Source organism: Panthera pardus, unplaced genomic scaffold, assembly GCF_024362965.1.
Source record: "Panthera pardus isolate Hobbes unplaced genomic scaffold, ASM2436296v1 HiC_scaffold_1, whole genome shotgun sequence".
Lineage (NCBI taxonomy): Eukaryota > Metazoa > Chordata > Mammalia > Carnivora > Felidae > Panthera > Panthera pardus.
In genome coordinates, this window is record NW_026526654.1 from 17922894 (window position 1) to 17946869 (window position 23976).

The 23976-nt window shown below is 40.0% G+C and overlaps 1 protein-coding gene across 1 annotated transcript; it reads right to left on the reverse strand.

The window, feature by feature from the left end:
• Positions 1-3126: 3126 nt before the first annotated feature.
• LOC109264094 (putative methyltransferase-like protein 21E) lies at positions 3127-23802 on the reverse strand. The gene is made up of 5 exons (XM_019443933.2): positions 21399-23802; positions 20375-20454; positions 9619-9782; positions 8359-8476; positions 3127-3848 (listed from the first exon to the last, which is right to left on the reverse strand). The coding sequence occupies exons 2-5, from the start codon at positions 20442-20444 to the stop codon at positions 3409-3411; spliced, it is 792 nt and encodes a 263-aa protein (XP_019299478.2). The 5' UTR covers positions 20445-20454; positions 21399-23802; the 3' UTR covers positions 3127-3408.
• Positions 23803-23976: the final 174 nt, after the last annotated feature.

Genomic DNA, 23976 nt, shown 5'->3' on the forward strand with positions numbered 1-23976 from the left:
CTTGTCAAAAAAAAAAAGCACACACACACACACAGAAAAAGTGGAGTAAAGGCAAAATTCATAAACTACCTTGGACTAAAGTTAACAAACCAACTCCTAGCCATAAAATAAACTTGTAAGATAGAAAAGACTTCCTCAAATGACATCTTTTGAAATCAAATTATTATGAAACTGAATCTAGACAAGTGTGGAGAACCTAAAGCAAAAAGATAAAAGTAGACACGCACACAGTGTGTGTGGGTGGGTGTTAAAATTTGCAAGTGAATGCTATAAACAGAATAAAACAATGGCTATGGAACATTGCATTTGACAGACTGACACTTAGGAAAAGAAGAACCATATGGCTGGCTTGGTCCTAACTCGGTCTTGGAAAAGAAGGACACTTTATCTATTCTACCTAAAAATAGCTGGGTAGTGATAGTCAAACATTTAGCAGAGGAGCCATTGTATTCACATGTTAGCCCTGGATTCCTGCCACCACAGCTAAAACCGTCCTAGAAGCTCGCAAGTCAGCTGTGAGGAGATTTGGAACTCCGCTGACCCGTTTGAAACTGCTGTGGTTTCAAGAGTCAACAGATACTATCGTAACTTGTGGGTGAGGGGCACGAGCTCAAATAAATCCCAAACACACCTATGTGTGCTCCTCATGTTGGCCAGCCTCGGGGCTCCATCCCTGCCTTCTTCTCTTTCCTCTTGCTCCATGAACGAGCTTTACAAACCATCTCTAAGCTGAGGACTCTAACGTTACATCAAATAGCTGGGCTCAAACACTTTAGAATCACCTTTGACTCCTTTGCACGGAGGGAATGTCTGTTGGCTCCGGCTTCCAAATGCTTCTACAAACGACCACTTCTCACCACCTCTAGGGCTCATTCCTGCTGCAGGCTCTGCCCTCCTGGTTACCTGGACGGCTGCCACAACCTCCTAACCAGTCCCTTGGCCACTTCACAGTATTCTCCAAACGGCAGCCAGCGTGGTCCTCACCCGGACTGATGCTGTCTCCCTCTACTGCAATCATCCATCGATTCTACACTTCACTGGAAAAAAGCCCAAGTGCTTTCAGTGGCCCTAGAGGCAGTGGTACACACTGTGATGTGTTGCCCAAGTCCCCTTCCGGAAAACTTCTTACCTGGCTGCTCGAAGTGCTGCAGTAGATGGACCTCAGCTGTCAGCATCCTTGGGGATGCCGAAGAGTCACCTCACATGAGGTCACAGAGCCTTCCCAGGGCAGCGTGCATCCAGTGACTGAGTGATGTGGGGTCATCAAGGCCCAACACAGGGCCACTCAGGCCATTCTCAGTTCAGGGCCCCATGGGGCCAGGCCTGCACTGCAGCTCCACCTTCTGTCCCACCCCTTTCCACAAATCTAGATATCAACAAGCACCCCCTGATCAAGAACTGGTGAACAAGACACCACCTCAGAGTCTGCTTCTGAAGAAGCCAGCCTGCAGTGATGATCAGACGTGACCTGGGCCCCTCAGCCCCTCTGACTAACCAGCGTCCCCCCTCGCCCTGCTCCAAAGCACACTGGCCTTCGCTGTTTCTGCTCAAGGACTGGCACGCTCCTGTCTTAAGGTCCTGGCCTGGCTGCCCTTCTGCGTAGAACACACTTCCCTGGATATATGCACCGCTTCTTCCCTCACCTCCTTCCTGCTTTGCTTAAATGTCACCTTCCAAATGCACCTGCACGAACCACCCAGTTAAGGCAAGAAACGAGGAAAAATATAAGGAAGGGCGGTTCTCATTCTCCTAATGTCTTTGCTTACCTTTCTGGGGACTGATCCCATTTTGAAGAGATGACTTCACCCATTTACAAAGGAGCTTGAAAATTGCTGTTCTAAATACATAAAAGCAGTGCAGTTGTGAAGAACACAGGCCCTAGGGGCACCTGGGTGACTCAGTCGGTTAAGCGTCTAGACTCTTGACTTCGGCTCAGATCATGATCTCACAGCTTGTGAGATCGACCCCCCTGTCAGGCTCTGTGCTGACAGTGCAGAGTCTGCTTGGGATTCTCTCTCTCCCTCTCTCTCTACCCCTCCCCTGCTCATGTACGCATGCTCACGCACTCTCTCTCACTCTCTGTCTCAAAATAAATAAATAAACTTAAAGAACACAGGCCCTCTTCTCAGACAAGCTGGGTCTGAGGCCCACCCTCTGGAGCTGTGTGCTTGGGGCAGGTGACCACCCTCACAGCCCCAGCAAGGCTGCATGTGAGGCAGGGATAATGATAGTCCCTAGACTTCCTAGAAAAGTTGTGAGGATCACACAACTTTATGTAGTAATGGACTGTGAAAACCAGAAAAGACCACATAAATGTCAGGAGTCCCTGGGAGACAGCCCTGTGGGCTGCACAGCCAAAAACCCACTGGGAGTACATCAGCCTCCTTCTTACACATCAGGACCCTAGGAAGTCCTTCTGTCAGCTCTGCTGGACCCTGAGTGGCTGACAACTTCCAGCAAAGCACAGGGCTGGGCTTAGGAGAAGAAGTACCAGCCTGAGGAACATCACAAAAGTGATAACCACCAACCAATGGAGTCTGAACCACTGGTACAGAATCCTCATTTTTTACCCTCCTTGCACTGACTTTAATTACAGCGGTCTTTGTTCTAATCTCTAAGGTCTGTGTGAAGAAAATCACGTAGGATTTCAGGTATCCAGGTCTATATATGTGCATCAGAAAAGCTTTAAACTTTAAAACCAGCCCTGTATCTGGTGATTTGAGTTTAGGAGCCCAAATCTTTTCATGTGTATTTTCAACCCAAAGTTTTTATATTTATTTCTCTCTCTGTGATACAACATAACTGTACATGGCTTGAAAATTAAACAATTACTTCTCCAAAATCTCAACTGTGTTAATGTTTGCCTCCAGTCATTTTTCATTTACTAGAATGAAATGTCCTTGCCTGTGACCTCAGCTCCACATGCATGATTGATTTCAGAGGTTGTGCTCGAGGCCTACCCTGCCAAGCAGAGACCACTGACCACCTATAAGGTGGCACTAAGGAAAACCACAAAATTAATCTCCTAGTTACCATTATATTATGTATCTGCCTTTTCAGATTTACTTGCAGATCCCATTGTAATCCATTTCTTTATTTCTAAAGAGAGAATCAGATAAGCTCATGTCTAAAGCAATAGCAATGTTCATTTTAGAGATATTAAAAATTATCCTACAATTACACATTACAAACAATAGTACCATTTAATAAAATGATAATAATAATAAATGGTGCTATTGAGGGATAAGAAAAGTCAACTCTGTCCTAACCAATGACCACACGGTACAGCTTAGCCATCTTCTAGACTCAGGTGCTATATGTGGGAAAATTCCTGTCTGGGGTGAGGCAAGTTTATGAGGCAAGTGACTTGGGAAAGTCACTGCTACATCAGATCATCCAGGGTCTTCTTTAAAGGAACACTCTTCTGGAAACCACCTTTCCTTTCCTTGCACTCCTCCGGCTTTTCTTCACAGCTTTATACAACTTAATATTCAGGCTGGGGAAACTGGAAATCTCCTCCAGGTCAAATAACTCCTTAAATCTATCTACAAATTTATTTTCTTTCTCCAACCTGAATTTCATGACCCAGAGGATGACGGTAGTTTCTTTGCACAGATGGTCAAAGGTAATGAGGAGTTCTTCCAGGAAAGGATGAGCGTAGACAACATCAGCTGCCAGGATGTAGTCAAAATTGTTGGAAGATCTGGGGAAGTTCTCATCTAAAGCTACACCCCAGGAGAGTTCTTTAACCTGAGGCAAATGCTTACATTTCATTTTGGTGTTTCGGGAAATATTATATTGCAGGTTTCCAAGTAATTCGGGTAAATCTGTGGCAGTCACATGTGCACCTATGAAACAAAGAACAGTAGGAAAAGTAATCCTCGAGGGATAAGGTAAAACAATCAGGTTTCAGGCCAACATGCATTTACAATTCTGCACAATCGCTAACCCCACGGAAACGACTGATCACTACACACAGGAAGGAAATCTCTTCAACACAGATGCTAAAGTAGCCTTATACGTCCCCTTAAAAAAAATTAGATTCCCATGGTACTTTTGCACTCCATTGCATTTTCTGTTCTCCTGGGGTTTTTGTTTTATTATTATTTCTGTTGTTATTTTCTATTTACTATACACTAGGAGAAAAATAATCTAGAGAAAGGGAAAAGTCAAAGTATTTGGAAACTCCTGCATCAAAAACCATAAAATACCTAGGAATAAATCTAGCCAAAGAGATAAAAAATCTATACACTGAAAACTATAGAAAGCTTATGAAAGAAACTGAAGAAGACACAAAAAAATGGAAAAAAGATTCCATGCTCCTGGATAGGAAAAACAAATATTGATAAAACGTCAACACTACCCGAAGCAATCTACATATTCAATGCAATACCTATCAAAATAACACCAGCATTCTTCACAGAGCTAGAACAAATAATCCTAAAATTTGTATGGAACCAGAAAAGACCCCGAATAGCCAAGCAATCTTGAAAAAGAAAACCAAAGCTGGAAGCATCACAATCCCAGACTTCAAGTTGTATAACAAAGCTGTAATCATCAAGATAGTATGGTACTGGCACAAAAATAGGCACTCAGATCAATGGAACAGAATAGAAAACCCAGAAATGGACCCACAAATGTATGGCCAACCAATCTTTGACAAAGCAGGAAAGAATACCCAATGGAATAAAGACAGTCTCTTCAGCAAGTGGTGCTGGGAAAACTGGATAGCGACATGCAGAATGAACCTGGACCACTTTCCTACACCAGACACCAAAACAAACTCAAAATGGATGAAAGACCTCAATGTAAGACAATGTAAGGAAGCCATCAAAATCCTCAAGGAGAAAGCAGGCAAAAACCTCTTTGATCTTGGCCGCAGCAACTTCTTACTCAACACGTCTGTCTCCCGAGGCAAGGGAAACAAAAGCAAAAATGAAATATTGGGACCTCATCAAAATAAAAAATCTCTCACAGCCAAGGAAACAATCAGCAAAACTAAAAGGCAACCGACAGAATAGGAGAAGATATTTGCAAATGACATATCAGACAAAAGGTTAGGATCCAAAATCTATAAAGAACTTATCAAACTCAACACCCAAAAAGTGAATAATCCAGTGAAGAAATGGTCAGAAGACATGAATAGACACTTCTCCAAAGAAGACATCCAGATGGCCAGCCGACACATGAAAAAATGCTCCACATCACTCATCCACAAGGAAATACAAATCAAAACTACAATGAGATACCACCTCACACCTGTCAGAATGGCTAACGTTAACAACTCAGGCAACAACATGTTGGCAAGGATGCGAAGAGAGAGGATCTCTTGCACTGCTGGTGGGAATGCAAGCTGGTGGAGCCACTCTGGAAAACAGTATGGAGGTTCCTCAAAAAATTAAAAATAGAACTACCCTACGACCCTGCAATTGCACTACTAGGCATTTATCCACGGGATACAGGTGTGCTGTTTCGAAGGGACACATGCACCCCCATGTTTATAGCAGCACTATCAACAATAGCCAAAGTATGGAAAGAGCCCAAATGTCCATCGTTGGATGAATGGATAAAGAAGATGTGGTATATATGTACAATGGAGTATTACTCATCAATCAAAAAGAATGAAATCTTGCCATTTGCAACTGTGTGGATGAAACTAGAGGGTATTAATGCAAACAAAATTAGTCAGAGAAAGACAAATATCATTTGGCTTCATTCATATGAAGAATTTAAGATACAAAACAGATGAACATAAGGGAAGGGAAGCAAAAATATATAAAAACAGGGAGGGAGACAAAATATAAGAGACTCTTAAATATGGAGAATAAACAGAGGGTTGCTGGAGGGGTTGTGGGAGGAGGGATGGGCTAAATGCATAAGGGACATTAAGGAATATACTCCTGAAATCATTTACACTATATGCTACTAACTTGGATGTAAATTTAAAAATAAATAAATTAAAAATAAAATAATAAAAATTAAAGAAAAAAGTATTTGGAACCCTCAATGGAAAAATCAGAAGTCACTGCTGAAATAGGTTATTTCAGTACATAGGTTATTTGCAGTGCATAGGTTATTTGCTAAAAGAATGCTGAGCCCAAGTAATGTGAACCGAAATGAGAGTATATTACATGGGCATTCTATCATTGAACAGGAGGCACTCAGGTGCAGAAAGAATTTTTAATGCAATTACATTGGAAATGTCATGACATCCATGTTTATGCCCAAGTTCTCAGCTTGACCACTTTACAAATATGAATCTTCCCATCAAAAGATGTTTAAAACCTAGCCCTGACACACACATAGTGTTCCTACAGCCAAGGACCACAGATGCAGGACAGAATACGCATATGAAGAAGATGTGCACAGCCTCTGAGTGAAAAGCGAATAGTAGTGGTCATTTTCAGGAAGAAATTGGAAGAGGCAAAATTGTAAAAACCAATAACCAATAAAATTTGGGCCTTAAAGTAAAATTTGAGCAGTAGCAGAGACTGAATATAACGTGTAAATAAATCTAGGGACTGGCCAATTCCACATCATCAGACAAGAAGAGACTGGTGTAAGAAATAAGAAAGCAGAACTGGGAGAGAAGTATAGCACAGCCCAGACCAGTTAAGAAACCACTCCTTGGGGCGCCTGGGTGGCGCAGTCGGTTAAGCGTCCGACTTCAGCCAGGTCACGATCTCGCGGTCCGTGAGTTCGAGCCCTGCGTCAGGCTCTGGGCTGATGGCTCGGAGCCTGGAGCCTGTTTCCGATTCTGTGTCTCCCTCTCTCTCTGCCCCTCCCCCGTTCATGCTCTGTCTCTCTCTGTCCCAAAAATAAATTAAAAAAAAAACGTTGAAAAAAAAAAAAAATTTAAAAAAAAAAAAAGAAACCACTCCTTAGTCATGATGACAAGTTTCTCTGGCCATTGATTATGTTTTGTGGGAAATATGAAACATGCGTATCATTGGTAGAATCAGAGAAATATGAATTGTCACATTCTAGTGTGGGTGGGTCTATCATTTTCAACAAATCTTTTTAAAATCCCAAGATCAGGAAGACCTCCCCCCACCCCACCTCCAACTGCCCAGAGTGAATATGAACTACCTGACTATGAAGATCTTTGTGTCTAGAGAGCAGAACACCATCCGTCTCCATCTTTTGTTATTTGTGTTAAGTTATACAAGTAGCCTAAAAGGACCAATTATTTTTAATGGAACAAATGACTTTCTGAAGCACAAATGTGCTCCTGATCAGGAAGCCTTTGGGTACAAATCCAGTAGTACCTCTGAGTACCCATACTAAATGGAATACTGACTTCAGAAAGCAATATCTGAAGAAGCAATTTTAAAATATATATGGAAGACTTCAAGGGTCCTATATTTCCCCAGCATTTAGAAAATTGTAAATTGCTAAATTTTGAATTCCTTTCAAGATTGTAGACTGGCAGGTGTGCACTTCTAAAGATCAAGAAAACCAAGACAGACTTGGGGAGCACCCATCAGAGAAGGCAGCTAAACAGAGGCAATGCAACAGGTAACAACAAGAGAGGAAGTGAAGCAGGCTCAGGCGTATGTAGGGACTGTCACACATTCCATGAGACAAGAGAACACTGGTAAGAGAAGAAGGGGTCCCAGAAAAAGAACAGAGATGAGCTGGGAAAAGAAATTCAAGGGGAAACACCTAAAATTAGAAGCAGACATGATTGATAATACTCCTTCTCTCTTCCAACAGGTGCTTTTTCACGAAAGCACAGGGCTCCAAAACCCAAAAGGAATATCTGGCTGCTCAGGAATGTTGAAACAGGGCTACCATTTAAACAAAGATGGCCAGAGCCAGCAGCAAGACATCCCCCTGGGCCTTGTATCCCACATGACTCCCCTAGCAGCCAGGAGGCCTGAACACAGCTCCCAGTTACAATACACTCGTGACTTGGTTCTCCATGAGCAGAATTAATACAACTTCACAGAAAATTCTGAAAGAAACCAGTAAGGTGACTTTAAAATTGGCAGTGTTTCAGAATGCCTGGGTGACTCAGTCGCTTAAGTGTCTGGCTCTTGGTTTCAGCTCAGGTCATGATCTCGTGGTTTCGTGAGTTCGAGCCCCACATCAAACTCTGTGCTAACAGTGTAGAGCCTGCTTGAGATTCTCTCTCTCCCTCTCTGCCCCTCCCCACTCGCTGTCTCTGTCTCTGTCTCAAAACAAACAAACAAAAAAATAAATAAATAAAATTGGCAGTGTTTCTTGATGAAGCCCATTCAAACAATTAAGGAGCTAAAAATTAGCCTAGGTTATAGTAAACTAGACAGCAAAAGCAAGTAATTGCATCTGATCATGTAATTCTCTGACCCAATTCAATCAAGAGTCCCTACTTACCAAGTAAACTTGCCACGATGGAGACCAGCCCTGTTCCAGCTCCAATTTCAATCACATTTTTGTCAACCATATTATAGTGCTTTACATTTGTTTCCAGAAAATAGCATAGAACAAGGGCCTATGAAAGTTAAAAAAAAAAAAAAAAAAAAAAAGTTCTCGGCAAGTAACAACAGAAACTGAAATTAAAGTCTATTAGATAAATACACCATATACACTAATACTATATGTATGTACATGTGTGAACATGTGTGTGTGTACGTACACATCACAACAGAGGTACATCCTCCAATAGGTTCAATATTTAGACTAGAAAAAGTCCTTGGGTACTGTTGGGGAGATAAGAGAAATGAAACTATGGAACTCAATTGTGTAGGTTTGATTATCTTTAAATTTTTTTTAATGTTTTTTCTTTTTATTTTTGAGAGACAGAGCAGAAGAAGGGGGCGGGTGGAGAGAGGGAGACACAGAATCTGAAGCAGGCTCCAGGCTCTGAGCTGTCAGCACAGAGCCCAACACGGGGCTCAAACTCATGAACTGCAAGATCATGACCTGAGCCGAAGTCAGATGCTCAACCAGCTGAGTCACCCAGATGCCCCTGATTATCTTTAAAGACAGCAACTTCTGGGGTGCCTGGGTGGCTCAGTCAGTTGAATGACCAACTTCTGCTCAGGTCATGATCATGGTTCGTAGGTTCAAGGCCCATTTCAGGCTCTGTGCTGACAGTGACGCCTGCTTGGGATTCTCTCTCTCTGACCCTCCTCTACTCGTACTCTCTCAAAAATAAATAAACATTTTTTTAAAAATAAAATAAAACAAAGAAAGCAACTTCTAATAATAATAGTCATTTCAAAGAAGTGTGTGGGATTGGGGCAGACAGTGGTAGGGGGTGGTCTGTCCCCTTCATGGACAATTGGTAAAGGACTGGTGACATTTTAGAACACTCTGCATGTTGAGACTAATAGATTTCATTATGACTATTTAACTCAAATGGAGCCAGTTTTAATGGGAAATAAAAATGTTTGCTTTTCTAAACTCCAATGGTCACAAAACACTGGCAGTGTAAACAGTGCTCGTTGTCAATCAACCCTTCAAGTCAAAAATAGAACTGATTGCTGGAAGCGTTTTCCTAAGTTTTAGTGCTGTTTGAGGTCATAAACTAGAACAATAGAACCTATTTTCTCTCTTCCAAATAGTACACAGTAATGAACAAAACTGGTTGAAAAATCATTGAAAGGTAGCAAATTCTATGTGAAATTATACCGATGGCCAAACAACAGCACCGTAAGAATCCATGGCTTCGGTAATTCGAATCTCATGACCAACAAAATGAAATCCCTCCCAGGAGGTGGTTGTTATTAAACTTGGAACAAAACATCTTGCCATGATCTCTGCAACCACTTTCTTGCTGTCATCATCTCCCTTCTCTGAAAGGAAAAGAAGAAGTTAATGGTTGTGGTTGTTGTGTTAGTAAAAACCAGGAAAAAGAACTGATGGAAATGTAGCATTTCTACTTATTCTAAGTTACTTTTGAATATTCATTGACCTTATCTGCAGTATAATAGCAAGGTGAACTATTTTAAAATAACTCATACTACAAGCTAACATTTCATATGTCCACAGCTTTCTGATTTTCACCAAAGTTGAAATCACCATTATTCATTTCTGCAAAGCCATGTGAAACAAACAATAATTGATATTTTTTAAAAAAGCAATGATTTTCAAAGGCTACCAATCTATTTATCTAAAACAAGAGAAAGACTGGCAATGAAACATAAGATCTTGACTATTCATATTGGCTACACAATGCAATTGCAGCTATTTCAAAAATGCATCATAGTATTCCCTTTATGACAAAAGATATTCAATACCATCCAACAATATACCCTTGTATTATTTTATTATTACTTATTTTAAGTACATTACTTTGGGGCAATTAATGGCATCTTAACATCCAGGACACTGCATAAGGTTCATAGGCAACATCACCAGTTACTGAGCACATTTTAAACATGCCAGACCATGTTAAATATATTATATATGTTACTTCATGTAATTTCTTTTTATTTCATGTAATTTTTGCAACAGTTTTGTGAGGTAAGGCATTATTCTTTGTACTTTTACAGATAACAAAACTAAGATTCAGAGAGCTTTATTAACTTGACCAATCTCATGCAACTTGTAAATGAAGGAGCTAAATTTGAATTCTTTTTTTGGTGGCTCCAAAGCTCCTTCTCTACTCCCAAAAAGCTATAATGTAACTTTTAAAAACTAGCCATCTCTAAGAACTTAACAAATTAGTTACGGAGCAAGATACACACCTCTAAGTCTCTATTTCCTTATTTGTAAAACGTGACAGAAGAATCTACATCAAAGAGTGTTGGGAGCTTTAAATAAGATGATTCATGTAAAGTGCTTAGCACTTTGACTGCTACCTAAAGCTTGATAAATTATTATCATTATTATAATTGTTATTGTACTTTGGTCATGAAACTAATAATATAACAAGATCATCATGTAAACAAAAATACTGGATTGTGAGGTACCAGACAGAAAATTCTATACTTCCTCATAGAAGCAGAGAGTAGAACGGTGATTGCCAGGGGCAGGGCTAGGGGCAAGGGGGAGATAGTGGTCAAAGGGTACAAAGTTTCCTTTATGCAAGATGAATAGTTCTAGAGATCCAATGTAGAGCATGGTGACTACAGTTAATAATAATGTATACTTGAAATTTGCTAAGAGAGTAGATCTTAAGTGTTCTTATAAAAAAAAAACAACAGTAACAACGTGAAGTGATGGATATGTTAATTAGCTTGTCATGTTCATTTCTATATATCTATACATATAGACATATATATATTTTTACATATATAATATATATATACATATATACACATACATATACATACATATATAATATATATCTATACATATATATAATATATAAGGGTGTGTGTATGTATATATATGTATACATATATATATATATATATCTCTCAAAACATCAATCATAAATCTTAAATGTATATAACCTCTATTTAATAGTCGATTATGCCTCAGTAAAGCTGGGGAATAAAAGAAAATTCCAGAGTTAAATAAAGAATGGGTAACTCACCATGGTGGTGGTTACTAAGGGATGTCTTCACAAAGGAACTGTGTCTTAAGTTTAACCTTTGATCTATGATTTGCATTAACGGAGAAGCTATTTATTTCTTATACCAATCATTAAATTCCATTGACTTTTCAAGTCTTGTTTCTGTGCTTTTGAGTCTGGCTAGTCCTTCTGGCCACTTCCCCCACCCCAGCACTGAATCTGGGTCTAGTTCTCTTCAACATAGTTCTTAACAGGTAAAAGAAGAAGGAGGGGAGGGGAGGGGAGGGAAGGAAGGGAGGGGAGAGGGGAGGAGGAGAAAGGAGGGGGGGAGGGGAGGAGGGAAGGAGAAAGGAGGGGGAGGGGAGGAGGGCGGGGGAGGGGAGGAGGGCAGGGGAGGAGGGGAGGGGAGGGGAGGGGAGGAAGGAATAAAGGAGGGAAGGAAGGAAGGAAGGAAGGAAGGAAGGAAGGAAGGAAGGAAGGAAGGAACATACAGACAGATATACATACAACAGTGGAGTCTTGCCTGATGAGAGTGCATCATGACCTGATGGGGATGATTAACTCACACCTCAATCCTGATATCCAAAAATAAGCAAGTAAATAAACAAATAACAAATACAAGTATTTCCAAAAAACTGGGGAGCAGTATAAAAACTCCTCATTCTGGTCTTCATAGAAAATAAGCTCCTGCTAGAAAATTTATTTCCCAAATCTCAAAAAGTTAAAAACTTTCAGTTTCCAACATTGCAACTATTCAAAGTTTTAAAACAGATGCACCACTCAAAATTAAAATGTCATAGAATCCTAGAATGTCAAGATGGAAAACACCTCAGATACCTTCTAGCCGAACCTTACACCTAATTTGGGAACCTCATGTTCCTGTTGGGTGTAAACTACATAGTCAGCTTGTGCAACCTCTTTCAGCATTTCCAGTGAAGATAAATGTGCTACTTCACGAGGTGCATTTAGAAAATGTGACTATTGAAAATTCTTCTCAATATTAAGCCAAAATCTGACACCAATTTTTTTGTCTATTATTCCTAAAAGTAAGCTTCATGGTGAGCAAACTTCTATTTTTAAAATGTGTTCCAAAATTTTAGCAAAGGGCAAAATATGCAAATACATACATGGCCCCAGTGCCAGTCTTAAAAATTCTGGACTCAAGAGCATGTGAAAGCCTCAAGTGGTTTTCAAACTTCTCCATTGCACTGAGGCAAGAATAGAAGTGAGAGTCTTGAGTCCCTGAGTCCTAAGAGAAGATGTTATTGCCAGCTCTGTCCTCTTAGCTTCAGTAACATCATTCCCTAGTGTTCGGGGAGCAGAATGGCAAGATGGAGGTAGATCAAGTTTGACATTGTTGAAAACTTGCTTCAGAGGCCACAGTCACAGGAAGGACTTCCTGTCAACATGATTTCCCGTCCTAAATTCTGTGATCCTTCAGTAGAGTCCTTCCAAGGATCCACACAGAACCATGTATCACCCCCAAAACACTCTAACTTAACAGCACACTATAGGAAGGGCCCAGTCTACACTCCAATCTACAGCATCACAAACACTGACCCTTGGCAGAGATCTAGAAAAACTTAAGAAATGAAAAACCAATACTTTTAGTAAAAGCCACCCTTGTAATCAATTGCACTGCACTTTTTCAATGATGGCATGCATTCACATGCAAGAAGGACTCTAAGAACCAAATAATGTTGGTAATATGCTTTTCTTGAACTTTAACTTTCATCTCATTATATTCGCATGCCTTGCTAAAATGGGGTAGGGGAGGAGGCAGATTTGCTGTGGATGTTCTTTAGGGAAAAGCAGAGAACATTAATTGCTTCCCTGACCTTTAGCTGAATGTGCCTTCTTGGACCTCCTAGCATACTCTCTGTAAATGCAGTGCTTTCTGAGAAGTTACCCAAGGTATCAGGGATTAATAGATGTTAGAGTACACTAAATCCCAGGAGTGTCTCCTAAAGTTCTAATCTTTGATATAAAAACTTTGCCAGTGAATATTTACTGCTACAACCTGACATCTCTGACGTTGCACTTTCTTTTAAAGGTTAGTAGACCAGATTAGTGCTGCTGTCCTAACAAGAGTGTAATAGCAGATGATTCCTGTTTTTTTACAGTCTTTCTAAATAAACAAAACTAGTCATTTTTTTAAGAATGACTACATCTTTACCTTCATAAAGAAGTGAGATCTAAAAATATAGATGTGAATATATTATTATAATCAAATTATTTACACTTTCCAAAATAAAGGATCTCCAAAGAGATTAATGAAACAATGGCCACTATTAATTGCTTATATACTGAAAAGAGTACAACTCTACCCATATGTGGTCATTCAAAATTAATTATATACCTAGGATGCCATGTATCATACAGAAAATATTGTCAGGTTGAATAAAATTTAATTGATAATGTTTTATATTACTAGTCTCCTCTACATTTAAATAATATACAAATACTATAGGCATTCCTTAAGAAGTAAGTCTCAGAAAAATTTAGTATAATTTATAACAGGAAACTACAATGTACCAAATTTGGCTTTTGAAATAATTTGTCTAGATGTAATATGTACGATTTTAAAAGTTGGGACACCTGGGTGGCTCAGTCAGTTAAGAGTCCGACTTCCACTCAGGTCATGATCTCACTGTTCTTGAGTTCAAGCCCCATGTCAGGCTCTGTGCTGACAGCTCAGAGCCTGAAGCCTACTTTGGATTCTGTGTCTTCTTCTCTCTCTGCCCCTCCCCCGCTCATGCTCTGTCTCTCTGTTTATCAAAACTGAATAAATGTTAAAAAAAAAAAAAAAAAAAGCAAATACACCCACCACACACACGCAGTTATTTCTATCTTAAAACTTTACTGTTTTTCAGCATAAACTTCTATTTAAAGATTTAAATAACAATTTTAACAGTAGTTATTTATTTAAATCAAAAGACATGTTTAATATTAAGTTTTAGCAATATCACCGCTTTGATGACAAGAGCCTCTGAGCTGAAATCCAGTGGAAAGAGCTGCGTTAGTTATAAGGGCATTCTTACATGAAACTTGTAATAAAAAGCAGAAATCTATCCTCCAAACATAATATTCAAAGAATATGTTTTTTAAAATACATGCTTATGTGGCGCCTGGGTGGTTCAGTCCATTGAGTGTCCGACTTCATCTCAGGTCATGATCTCACGGTTCGTGGGTTCGAGCCCTGAATTGGGCTGTGTGCTGACAGCTCAGAGCCTGGAGCCTGCTTCAGATTCTGTGTGTGTCTCTCTCTGCCCCTCCCCCGCTCACTCATGCGCTCACGCGCTCTCTCTCTCTCTCAAAAATAAACGTTTAAAAACAATTTTTAATAAAATAAAATGAATGCTTGGTTATTTGTTGAATATGGGAATGAATCTTAAGAAGATTAATGAATCAATAGATATTCTTTGGCCTTTAGTTAAGATTTGAAGAGAAATTTTTTCCAAAAAGTAGTATCATTATCATACAATGGAATTCTAATTTATATTTCTGAAGAATATTTTTTCCACACATATTCTCCCCTTGTTACCTAGCACTTAGGCCCTGGGACAAGTAACTAAAACTGAGTCATGTTACACAAAATGTTGAATCTTAAAAAAAAAAAAAAAAAAAAAAAAAAAAAAAAATGTTGAATCTTGACTTTCCCATACAAAAAGCAGAAAGCTTCTGATTATCTTTACTTTTAGATAAAAGTTATCTACTATAATCTTAAGAGTATTATTAATGAATTTAATATTGAAACAAATATCAAAACAAATTATAAATAAAACATAATTAAGACAGCATTACAATTAACTATGTTGCTATTTCGGGCTTACTTATTTTAATGCTCTTTGATACAAAAAAGTCTTAAGCACCATTTTCCTGCTATTAAAATCTTTGCTGACAGCGAATAAAATCTACCAGGTGCTCTTGTTCTCCTGAGAATTAAAGGTGTTTCAAGTATGAAGTGAAAATTAGCAGAATTCTGCTACATTATGATGATGCTTTTCTTAAGAGGAAAATTCACTTCAGACTGGATTGTAGTAAGCCTTCAAAAACAGGAGCTCTGTCTAGATTCTTCTCTTTTATACTTTTAAGGTCAATAACAACAGTAATAAATGGAAGGGTCAGATCACAGAAGTACACCCTCCCCCCCCCCCCAAAAAAAATGTCTTTAATAGCTCTGACAGGTGAATTTAAGCTTCCATTTAAGGGTTGTCATGAAAACCCGTCAGCAAAATTTAAAGTAAAAACCCCTCTACTAAATGAAAGAGCCTTGTCATTCAACTGAATCTTCTATTCAAAGATGAATGTCATGTGCTTTTTAGAAATAGCTAGAGATTAAAAAAAAAAAAAAAAAGACGTTAAAGATTTTATTTTCCAATTAGTAAATGGTCACAGGCTAACCTGAAAGAATTCTGGATGTCTCAGCAATGTCAAGGTCTTGGGCCTGATGTTAAAACTAATCCCCGAGAAGATTTCACAAATATTTTTTGTCTGGAGTTCTGCTTAGTTTCAAGAATATACAGAGGCGTCACTTTGATGCAGTGGATCAAATGAGGTTACATTTACAGAAGAAAGACAGTTCGCCCTTTACTAGATGGCTCAGGATGCAAATGGAAAGGAAAAAAAGAACCAAAATTAGTTGTACTCAAAGTTTGCTTGCTGGGATCCCCATGGGGACAGACACCTAAACAAATGTGAATGAAGTGTGACAAGCACAATAAAAAGTATTTCTAAAGTGCTCTGGGAAGCACCAGTAGTGGGAGAATCTGGAGAAGCTGTTCTCAAGAAGGAGGGAAGAGGTAGGTGGCCACGCAGAGAAGGAAGGAAGCAAGGTCAAGGGAGAGGAAAGTTCCCGGGGAGTGGTCAAAAGCCCCCCAGAGTTGGTGTACAAGGTGCATGTTGGGGTGTTGTAGAAAATAAGTGGTTGCAGGGACAAGTTGTGGTTGGACTTGTGGGGACAAAGGGAACAAGTGTGTGCTTCTCAGGTGAGGAGCTGTGGCAGGAATTGATAGGAGCAAATTTAGCTCTGACAGCAGCAGTGAAGGCTAGGTGGAAGCTGATTAGTAGAACACGATTGCAATGATCCTGGCAAGAGCCGCAAGAGTTGAACTAGGGCGACACTGGGTCCAGGAGCCAAGCCTGCTTTCGCGAGCTGTAGAAGTTGTGGTAGATCCTCCCCTCGAGGGTAGCAATGGACACGCAAACGTGACACTCACCCTGGTGTTCTGAAGACGTCTGAGGCAGACTGTTATTTAAGAGTTATGTTTATTCAACATGTGGAGGATGTGTCAGTTTAGCAAATAGTTGTTCAGGCTGCTTATGAATGATTTCTCACATTAGTAATTATATGTGCGGTCGTACTCCTCCTACTACGTAAAAAATATCACCTCAGACTATAGTTTGATATGTCCCCTAAACAGCAATACAATTACTAAAACTTTCTTCTTTATATATTAAGGTAATGTGGCTTATAAAAGCCATTGATCCAACTCTGGAAAGATTTATAAAGATGCTTGTGGAAGGTTTTCACCTGATATCCCTACAGAATACAGTATACTTGGTTCTGAAAAGAATCCACTGACTGGGGACCAGAAACAGATCATTGCTAAGGAGCAAATTGTAAGTCCAGCCAACAGCCCCAGTTAGAGCTAATTCATTCATCCACTCATTTTACTGAGTACCTGGGCACTATGAATATAAAGATAGGGTAACACATACCTGTTATAATAGAGATCTAACTAGTTCACTCAAAAATAGAAAGAGAAAGCTCAGGAAAGAAGGACCTGAGCCCTGATGATTATGAGTCCTGGAGTCAAATGAGAGAGGGCAAGACGTCATGCAGAGAAAACAACATGTGCAAAGGCCCATTGGCAAAGACTCTTGACCAATTTTCCGGTTTAGGAAACTCTGAGAACTAAATTGTAGGATGAGTGGGGGCGGGGGGGGGGGGGGGGGGGAGGGTAGCAGGAGATAAAATTCTTAGGTCATGCTAAGAAGTCTTGATTTTGTCCTATTGAAAAGAATGAGACACTGAGGAATTTTAAGCACAAGGCAAATGTGACAAGATTTGAATTTTTGAAAAGATCCTGTAGCTATAAAGATGTACAGAAGATAAGAAGGGGGAGCTGGCCTAGAGTAGGGGCAGCCAGGTGGAAGACAGCTATGACAGTCATGAGAAGAAATAATAAACACCTGAATCAAGGTGACTGATGCTGTCTGGGGGCATGAGGAGTCGGGAAACAGGAGTCAGTAAAATTGATGGGAGATAGTGATGAAGGGTATAAGGAAGGACCAGGCTGATTCCAGATATCTGGGTAGTCAGGGAATGAAGTTGCCATAAACTGAGACAGAAAAGATAGGTTGGGTGGGGGTGTAAATCTGCAACAGGCAAAAACATCATGCAGATTATCCTGCAGTAGGACATGCTGGCCACAGAGGTGTGCTGTTCAGACTAAGGGAGCCTGCCGCTGGGACCATAGCTGCCTGACAGCTCCCGCTGTGTCCCTCAGAAGCCGTGTCTCCCCTTGGGGCTACCCGCTAAAGCCAGCCCGCTCCCATTCCACAGATGACCGTACCTAGTGGGTGCCTCGCTCCCTCTCCTCTCGAACACGTCAGACCTGCACCGTGATCTGATGGCTTCCCCCTGCCCACTTCTGTTCCTTCCTTCCTTATTCTCCACAAACACTTCCCCCGGTAAATCTCCTGCAACATTTAATCCCATTTTGGTATCTGCTCTGATCTGACACGGCAGTAAGGCCGATTTGGGAGTCGTGCACAGAAATCACTGAGCCTTGGGTTAGGACTAACCTGTTCCAAGACTGCAGACCCTGAAGAGCTATTTTGTAACACATTGCTATGCGGGCTAACAGCTGGAGAGTGGCTGTTGAGAGGTAGGCAACATAAGATATTTTGAAAAGTTAATGTGGATGAGGTGTTACACGGCTTGGACTCTTGGTGTAGCATTAGAAACCAGATAGAGGACGTTTTAGTATCTACCAGAGTCCTAACTTTAATCCGTGTATAATTTAGGTGACATCCTAGAATTCTTGGACCTTCAGGACAGTGGCAAAATAGAAGAACTGGGCTATGGGTTTGCTCCATCTTTTCCAAGCACAAGACACTTAAGTTTAAGAGTGAGGACAGGGAAAGTCAATATCCTTTAGCACCCAAGAAGTGAGTGTTCCACTGGTTAGTGGAAGTCTTTCCAACAAAATGCCATCTGATTCTCATGCCCCAGCAGCACACACTTACTCTGCCTGTGAACATATTTTTAAAGCTTTAATTGGCTCTGTAGATGATTATGGGGTGTGTTTTCTCATGTTATAAAATATTTTAATACTAGTTCTGTCTCAACCTTACCTTGAACCCCTTCCATTTCCTTTGTAACTTGCCAAATTATTGTACACACAGTTGAAACCAAGTATTGTTACTAAGATAATGATAATGACAAAATTTTATTCATAAACTGCACAGAAATCGCATCTTCATTCAAATCACCTAAACGGCTGGATTCTCCAAGTGATCATGACTTTAAATGTTTAGGTTTGCAAAAATCACTACAGTAAAACTGTTTGTGTAGAAGCCACGTAGGCTGCCAACACTGGGCACCCACCCAGCTCTCTTGGCCTAAAGATATGCTCACCTAGGTAGAGGCCACCTGGTATGCCTAAAAAAGGAAAAATTTAAAAAGCAGGACTACATTTCATAGAAAACTTCCACAGTGTATAGATAAAGGAGAGAGAAGAAGAAAGAAGCCAAGATAATTAAATTTGTATGACAAATGTTCTACAAAAACATAGTAGTCACTCCTCCAAGGCGGTCAAGAGTGTCTGTCTGCACTTTTATCTCAAGGCAATGGGGACAGTTGCATTACACAACCCATGAAAAGTCACTCTTGATACTTAAAATGATGTAAAAATCAATTTCAAATAACTACTATTGCAGCAGAATTCAAACTTAAATTCCTCTATCCTCAGAGATCAAATTGCATGATGTACTTTTCTCTAATTAATACATCAGAGGAACCATAAACACAGACTTAAAATGTTTTTCTATAAGTCTAAATCATCTTTCATGCAGGCATTTATAAAAACTTGCAGCCCCACCTAAAACTACTTTTATCTCTCCTCCTATCTAAAAAGAAATAACTTAGAAATCACAATCATGTATTTAGTGTGTAGCACGTGAGGAAAAATTTATTCTACTTTTTCATATTTAAAAAAGACTCCAAGTACTTAGCAAGTCTATATATCTAATTTGTCTGTCAAAATTATCTATAACATATCATCAGGACCATAGGTACAGCAGTAGACATCACACATTATTATAGATTTTTTCAGGTTAGCAAATACAAGCCAAGATACAATATGCAATTGATAAGTCCTAGTCCCTAATGTCTTAAAGAGAACACTGGGGCACCTGGGTGGCTCAGTCAGTTAAGCGACTGACTCTTGATTTCAGCTTAGGTCATGATCTCATGGTTTGTGAGTTAGAGCCCTGAGTCGGGCTCCACACTGACAGTGCAGAGGCTGCTTGGATCCTCTCTCCCTGTCTCTCTACCCCTCCCTGCCTCTCTCTCTCAAAAATAAACTTAAAAAAAAAAAAAAAAAAAAAAAAAAAAAAAAAAAAAGATGCTGGGGTGCCTGGGTGGCTCAGTCAGTTAAGTATCCAACCCTTGATTTGGGGCCAGGTCATGATCTCATAGTCATGAGATCAAGCCCCGCATTGGGCTCCACGCCCAATGCTTGGGATTCTCTCTCTCTCTTTCTCTTTCTCTTTCTCTCCCTCATAAATAAATAAATAAACTTAAAACAAAAAAGGCAAGACATTAGTAAATACCACAAACGTAAGCACTTATATTCTATTAGTTGTTTGTCTTCTTAGAATTGGCTAAATTACATAAAGAAACATAAAATAATTTACCTTTTTGAGTTCCTGGATCCATTAAGTGATGAACTAATGGATGACTATATATTGACGTTTTCTTGATCATTTCTTGAAAACTAGGCAAATAATATAATAAAATATCAAATGGTAATAATTCAAAAGTGTGTTAAGTGCTTTTATATTTACCTAATAAAGCTTAAGTAACATCAAATCTAGTATAGAAAATTCAATTAAAATTTCATATATTGATAAATCAGGATTTAAGATAGACCACCAAAACACAATCTATGCAATACAAATAAAAATTCTTACAGAGAAGAGTCAGAAGTTTTAGAAGCTACTGGAGAAAGAAAACATCCTTCACCAGGGACTACCTTAGCTATCACAAAAAAAGGCATCATCTTTATACTGACTGGTCAGATAGCAATCTTAACATTTAAGAGGTGATTAAAACATTGGGAGAAAATGGATTTTGTTCAGTGTAGTGAAAACCACAGTTTTCATCTGAAACAGCAGTAGATATAAAGTTCACTTGTTTCCATCACTGTATTAGTAGGAAGTACCCAGGTTCTAATAGCTCAACCACCAAATGGTCTTTTAAGTAGCTTCTACTTTGAAGAACCAAATATGTTTAAAATTAATTATTCTGTGCCTCTCAAATAGAGCATATCCTGTGAACAAGCTGAAACAAGCTGTTATTCCAATTTAGGGAAGAAATGATTTGATGTTTTTCATCTCAGTTTTGGCTCCTATCATACGTAATCCCTGTAATACCATGGAGTTATACAGCACTCCGTTCTTCCGGGGATCCCCAATCACTTTTCACAGCCACCACATTTTTCTTTGCAGTATGCCTCAATAAGTTAGAAGACCAATTATTTTCCCTACAGCTGACAAAGAAAACAAAAAGTCAAATGACATCCCCGCGGTCGCTGGTGAAACAACTGCAACAGTGGCCACGCGTTCTGTCCCCGACTTCGTTCCTCTTCCACTAAAAGACGCAGTGTTTATTACACGTGTCTGCCTAAAGCTCAACATTAAATGTGAAATCCAGACCTACCTAAACGGGTGGGCTGAGTTTCTAGAAGTTTAAAAAGTATCATCCACAACTTTTGTTTTGCTGGAGAAACCACTGAGGGTGCATGAAAGGCGAGCCCAGAAGCACGCAGTTTGCTACTGTATACACTGGCAGCGAGTCCTTGTGGAAGGGATTAGAATCCTGACAGCTGTGGCTTTGGGAGCCTCTGGGTATACAGCAAGGAGGCTGGAATGCCTGTAAACAAGGGGGCTGAAGAAAAGCAGGAACATTCCATGCGCGTGTCTCACGAATAGAGCTAGAGCCAGTAGGCGAATATAAACCACTCGGACAGGTCCGTGAAGACTATGTGAGCGAAGTGATCCATTTTTGAACCTCAATGCCAAGAGTTATGTAAGACTTCACAGCTGTAATGTCCTGTGACGCAGAGGCCGCGGACTGTTTAGGTCACCTGCCCGGGTGTGAACATCATTTTTAGAATCACACAACCATGCCAGAATGTTAGAGAATGTGCTCTGGGCACAGGCATCAAGTTTCAATTCCTTCCTGCTCAGACTACATAGGAAGGCTGAGGGTGCATGTTCCCTGTGCACCTGCACATGTATACGCCTGGCTGCACTTTGGAGCACGTATACATTTCCCCAGGCACTGAAAATGCCCTTAAAAAGAAGTTACGATAGGTAACAAAATAGAGCAATATTATTAAGGTAAATAAAACTAGTGGACTGTGGATAGATCTTCTAAGAAATACATTATATACCATGATGTATATACAAAGTTGACTTGGGGTCATGTTAATATATTGGATAGGACTAGCAGTCTGGGAACCTAATTTTAATTAGTCCTGTCAATAATCTGCTTGTGATTTTAAGCATTTAGTTAATGTGTTCCTTGGTTCCCTCATCTATAAAACAGGGATGTAAAAGGTACGCAGTATTTGTGGGATGAAAATGGCAGGTAAAAAAAATATTCCGCAAACTGCAAAATCCTAAACAATGAAAACTATTATTCATAGGTGGTTGATTCTAGGCAGAGGGCATTCTCTCTCTTTGGCTTTCTTTAAAACAAGAATAAAGAATCATTTGGTGAATAAAAATCACCTGTCTAGGGGCGACTGGGTGACTCAGTTAAGCGTTAGACTTCGGCTCAAGTCATGATCTTGTAGTACATGAGCTCAAGCCCTGCGTCCGGCTCTGTGTTGACAACTCACAGCCTGGAGCCTGCTTCGGATTCTGTGTCTCCCTCTCTCTCTGTTCCTCCCCCGCTCACGTTCGGTCTCTCTCTCAAAAATAAAGAAACATTAAAAAAAATTTTTTTTTTTAAACAGAACCTGCCTTTTTCAAGGGGTTGTTTAAAAGATCACGAGACCTCAGTGCTGGATTTCTTAAGAGGCAGAATCCCTAAATCGATCATTTAAAGTGACATGCTAACAATGATCACTTCAGTTACACTGAACTGTCTGAAAAGTACATGGATACTTCTGCCTCCAACTGTAAGTAGCTTATAGCCTACCTTTGCTTCTGAGAACTAGAAAAGCAAATTATACACACACACACACACACACACACACACACACACACGAAACGTCATCAGAGAGTTGTCAAGGCAACCAAGAATTCCAGGCTTTTGTTGACTATTGGGGTAAAGAGGCCGAGAGGGCAAAGGGAAGACAACAGGGAGGGATGCCAGTGGAATTTCAGGAGATGTCACAGAACCCAGGAGACAAAGAACAGTGTTTGGGGCCGGCAAGGTGGCCAGGAATTGGGAACCCAAGATCCTAGGAAGCACAGAGAAATAAACCCCACACTCAGTACTGACTCTCCACTCAAGGCCTTTGCTCAGTAAGATGTTTAGGGCAAGAGGTTAACTTCCCAACCAAAGAGTGGCTAGAAGCAGATGTAGCAGGGACCTAGACCTTCACATTAGACAGCAGCCTAGGGGATGGCTGATCCTGGGACCCTGAATGACCTCATGGTGGACAGCTGCCCAACCGGCTCAGACTGGTCAGCCTGTTGACTGGGAGATGAAGAATTGTCCAGCTTATCTAGGCCACTGCATATGAACATCTCTTTGCTACAGGAGCTCAGCCTTCACCCCAGCTATTGTAGGGCAAAACAAATGTAAATTATCTATTAAAGACAATAAAATTCAATTTTAACAAAAGTACTATCTACAAACACATATGCAGAAAACTCCCAATTATTAGGTAGCTTTGAGAAATGAGGATATGAAAAAGTTAATGTCCTCCCATCTCATCCCCAAAAAAGTGTTCTGCTTCAAATGCCTCCAGAGAAAAGAAGCATTAAAAACAGATCTGAGTATATTTACGTGGAAGCCATGGTTGACTCCAGAAGAAAGCTGCTAGAGAAGACTGGTAGAAGCAGACAAGATATTTCAATTTGGGAAAGAGTAAGTAATAAGCAAGGAAAAGCAGCAGCTGCAGATCAACTATTTGAGAAATTGGGCTAAAAGGTGAAAATAAACAAAAGCCTAAAAAAAAAAAAGCAGTCAACAGTTGTTGAAAGGTATCTGTATTTAGCATTCATTGGTGATGATGTCGATTATTTGAAGGCAGAGGGAAGAAAATCAGTCAAGATGGAAA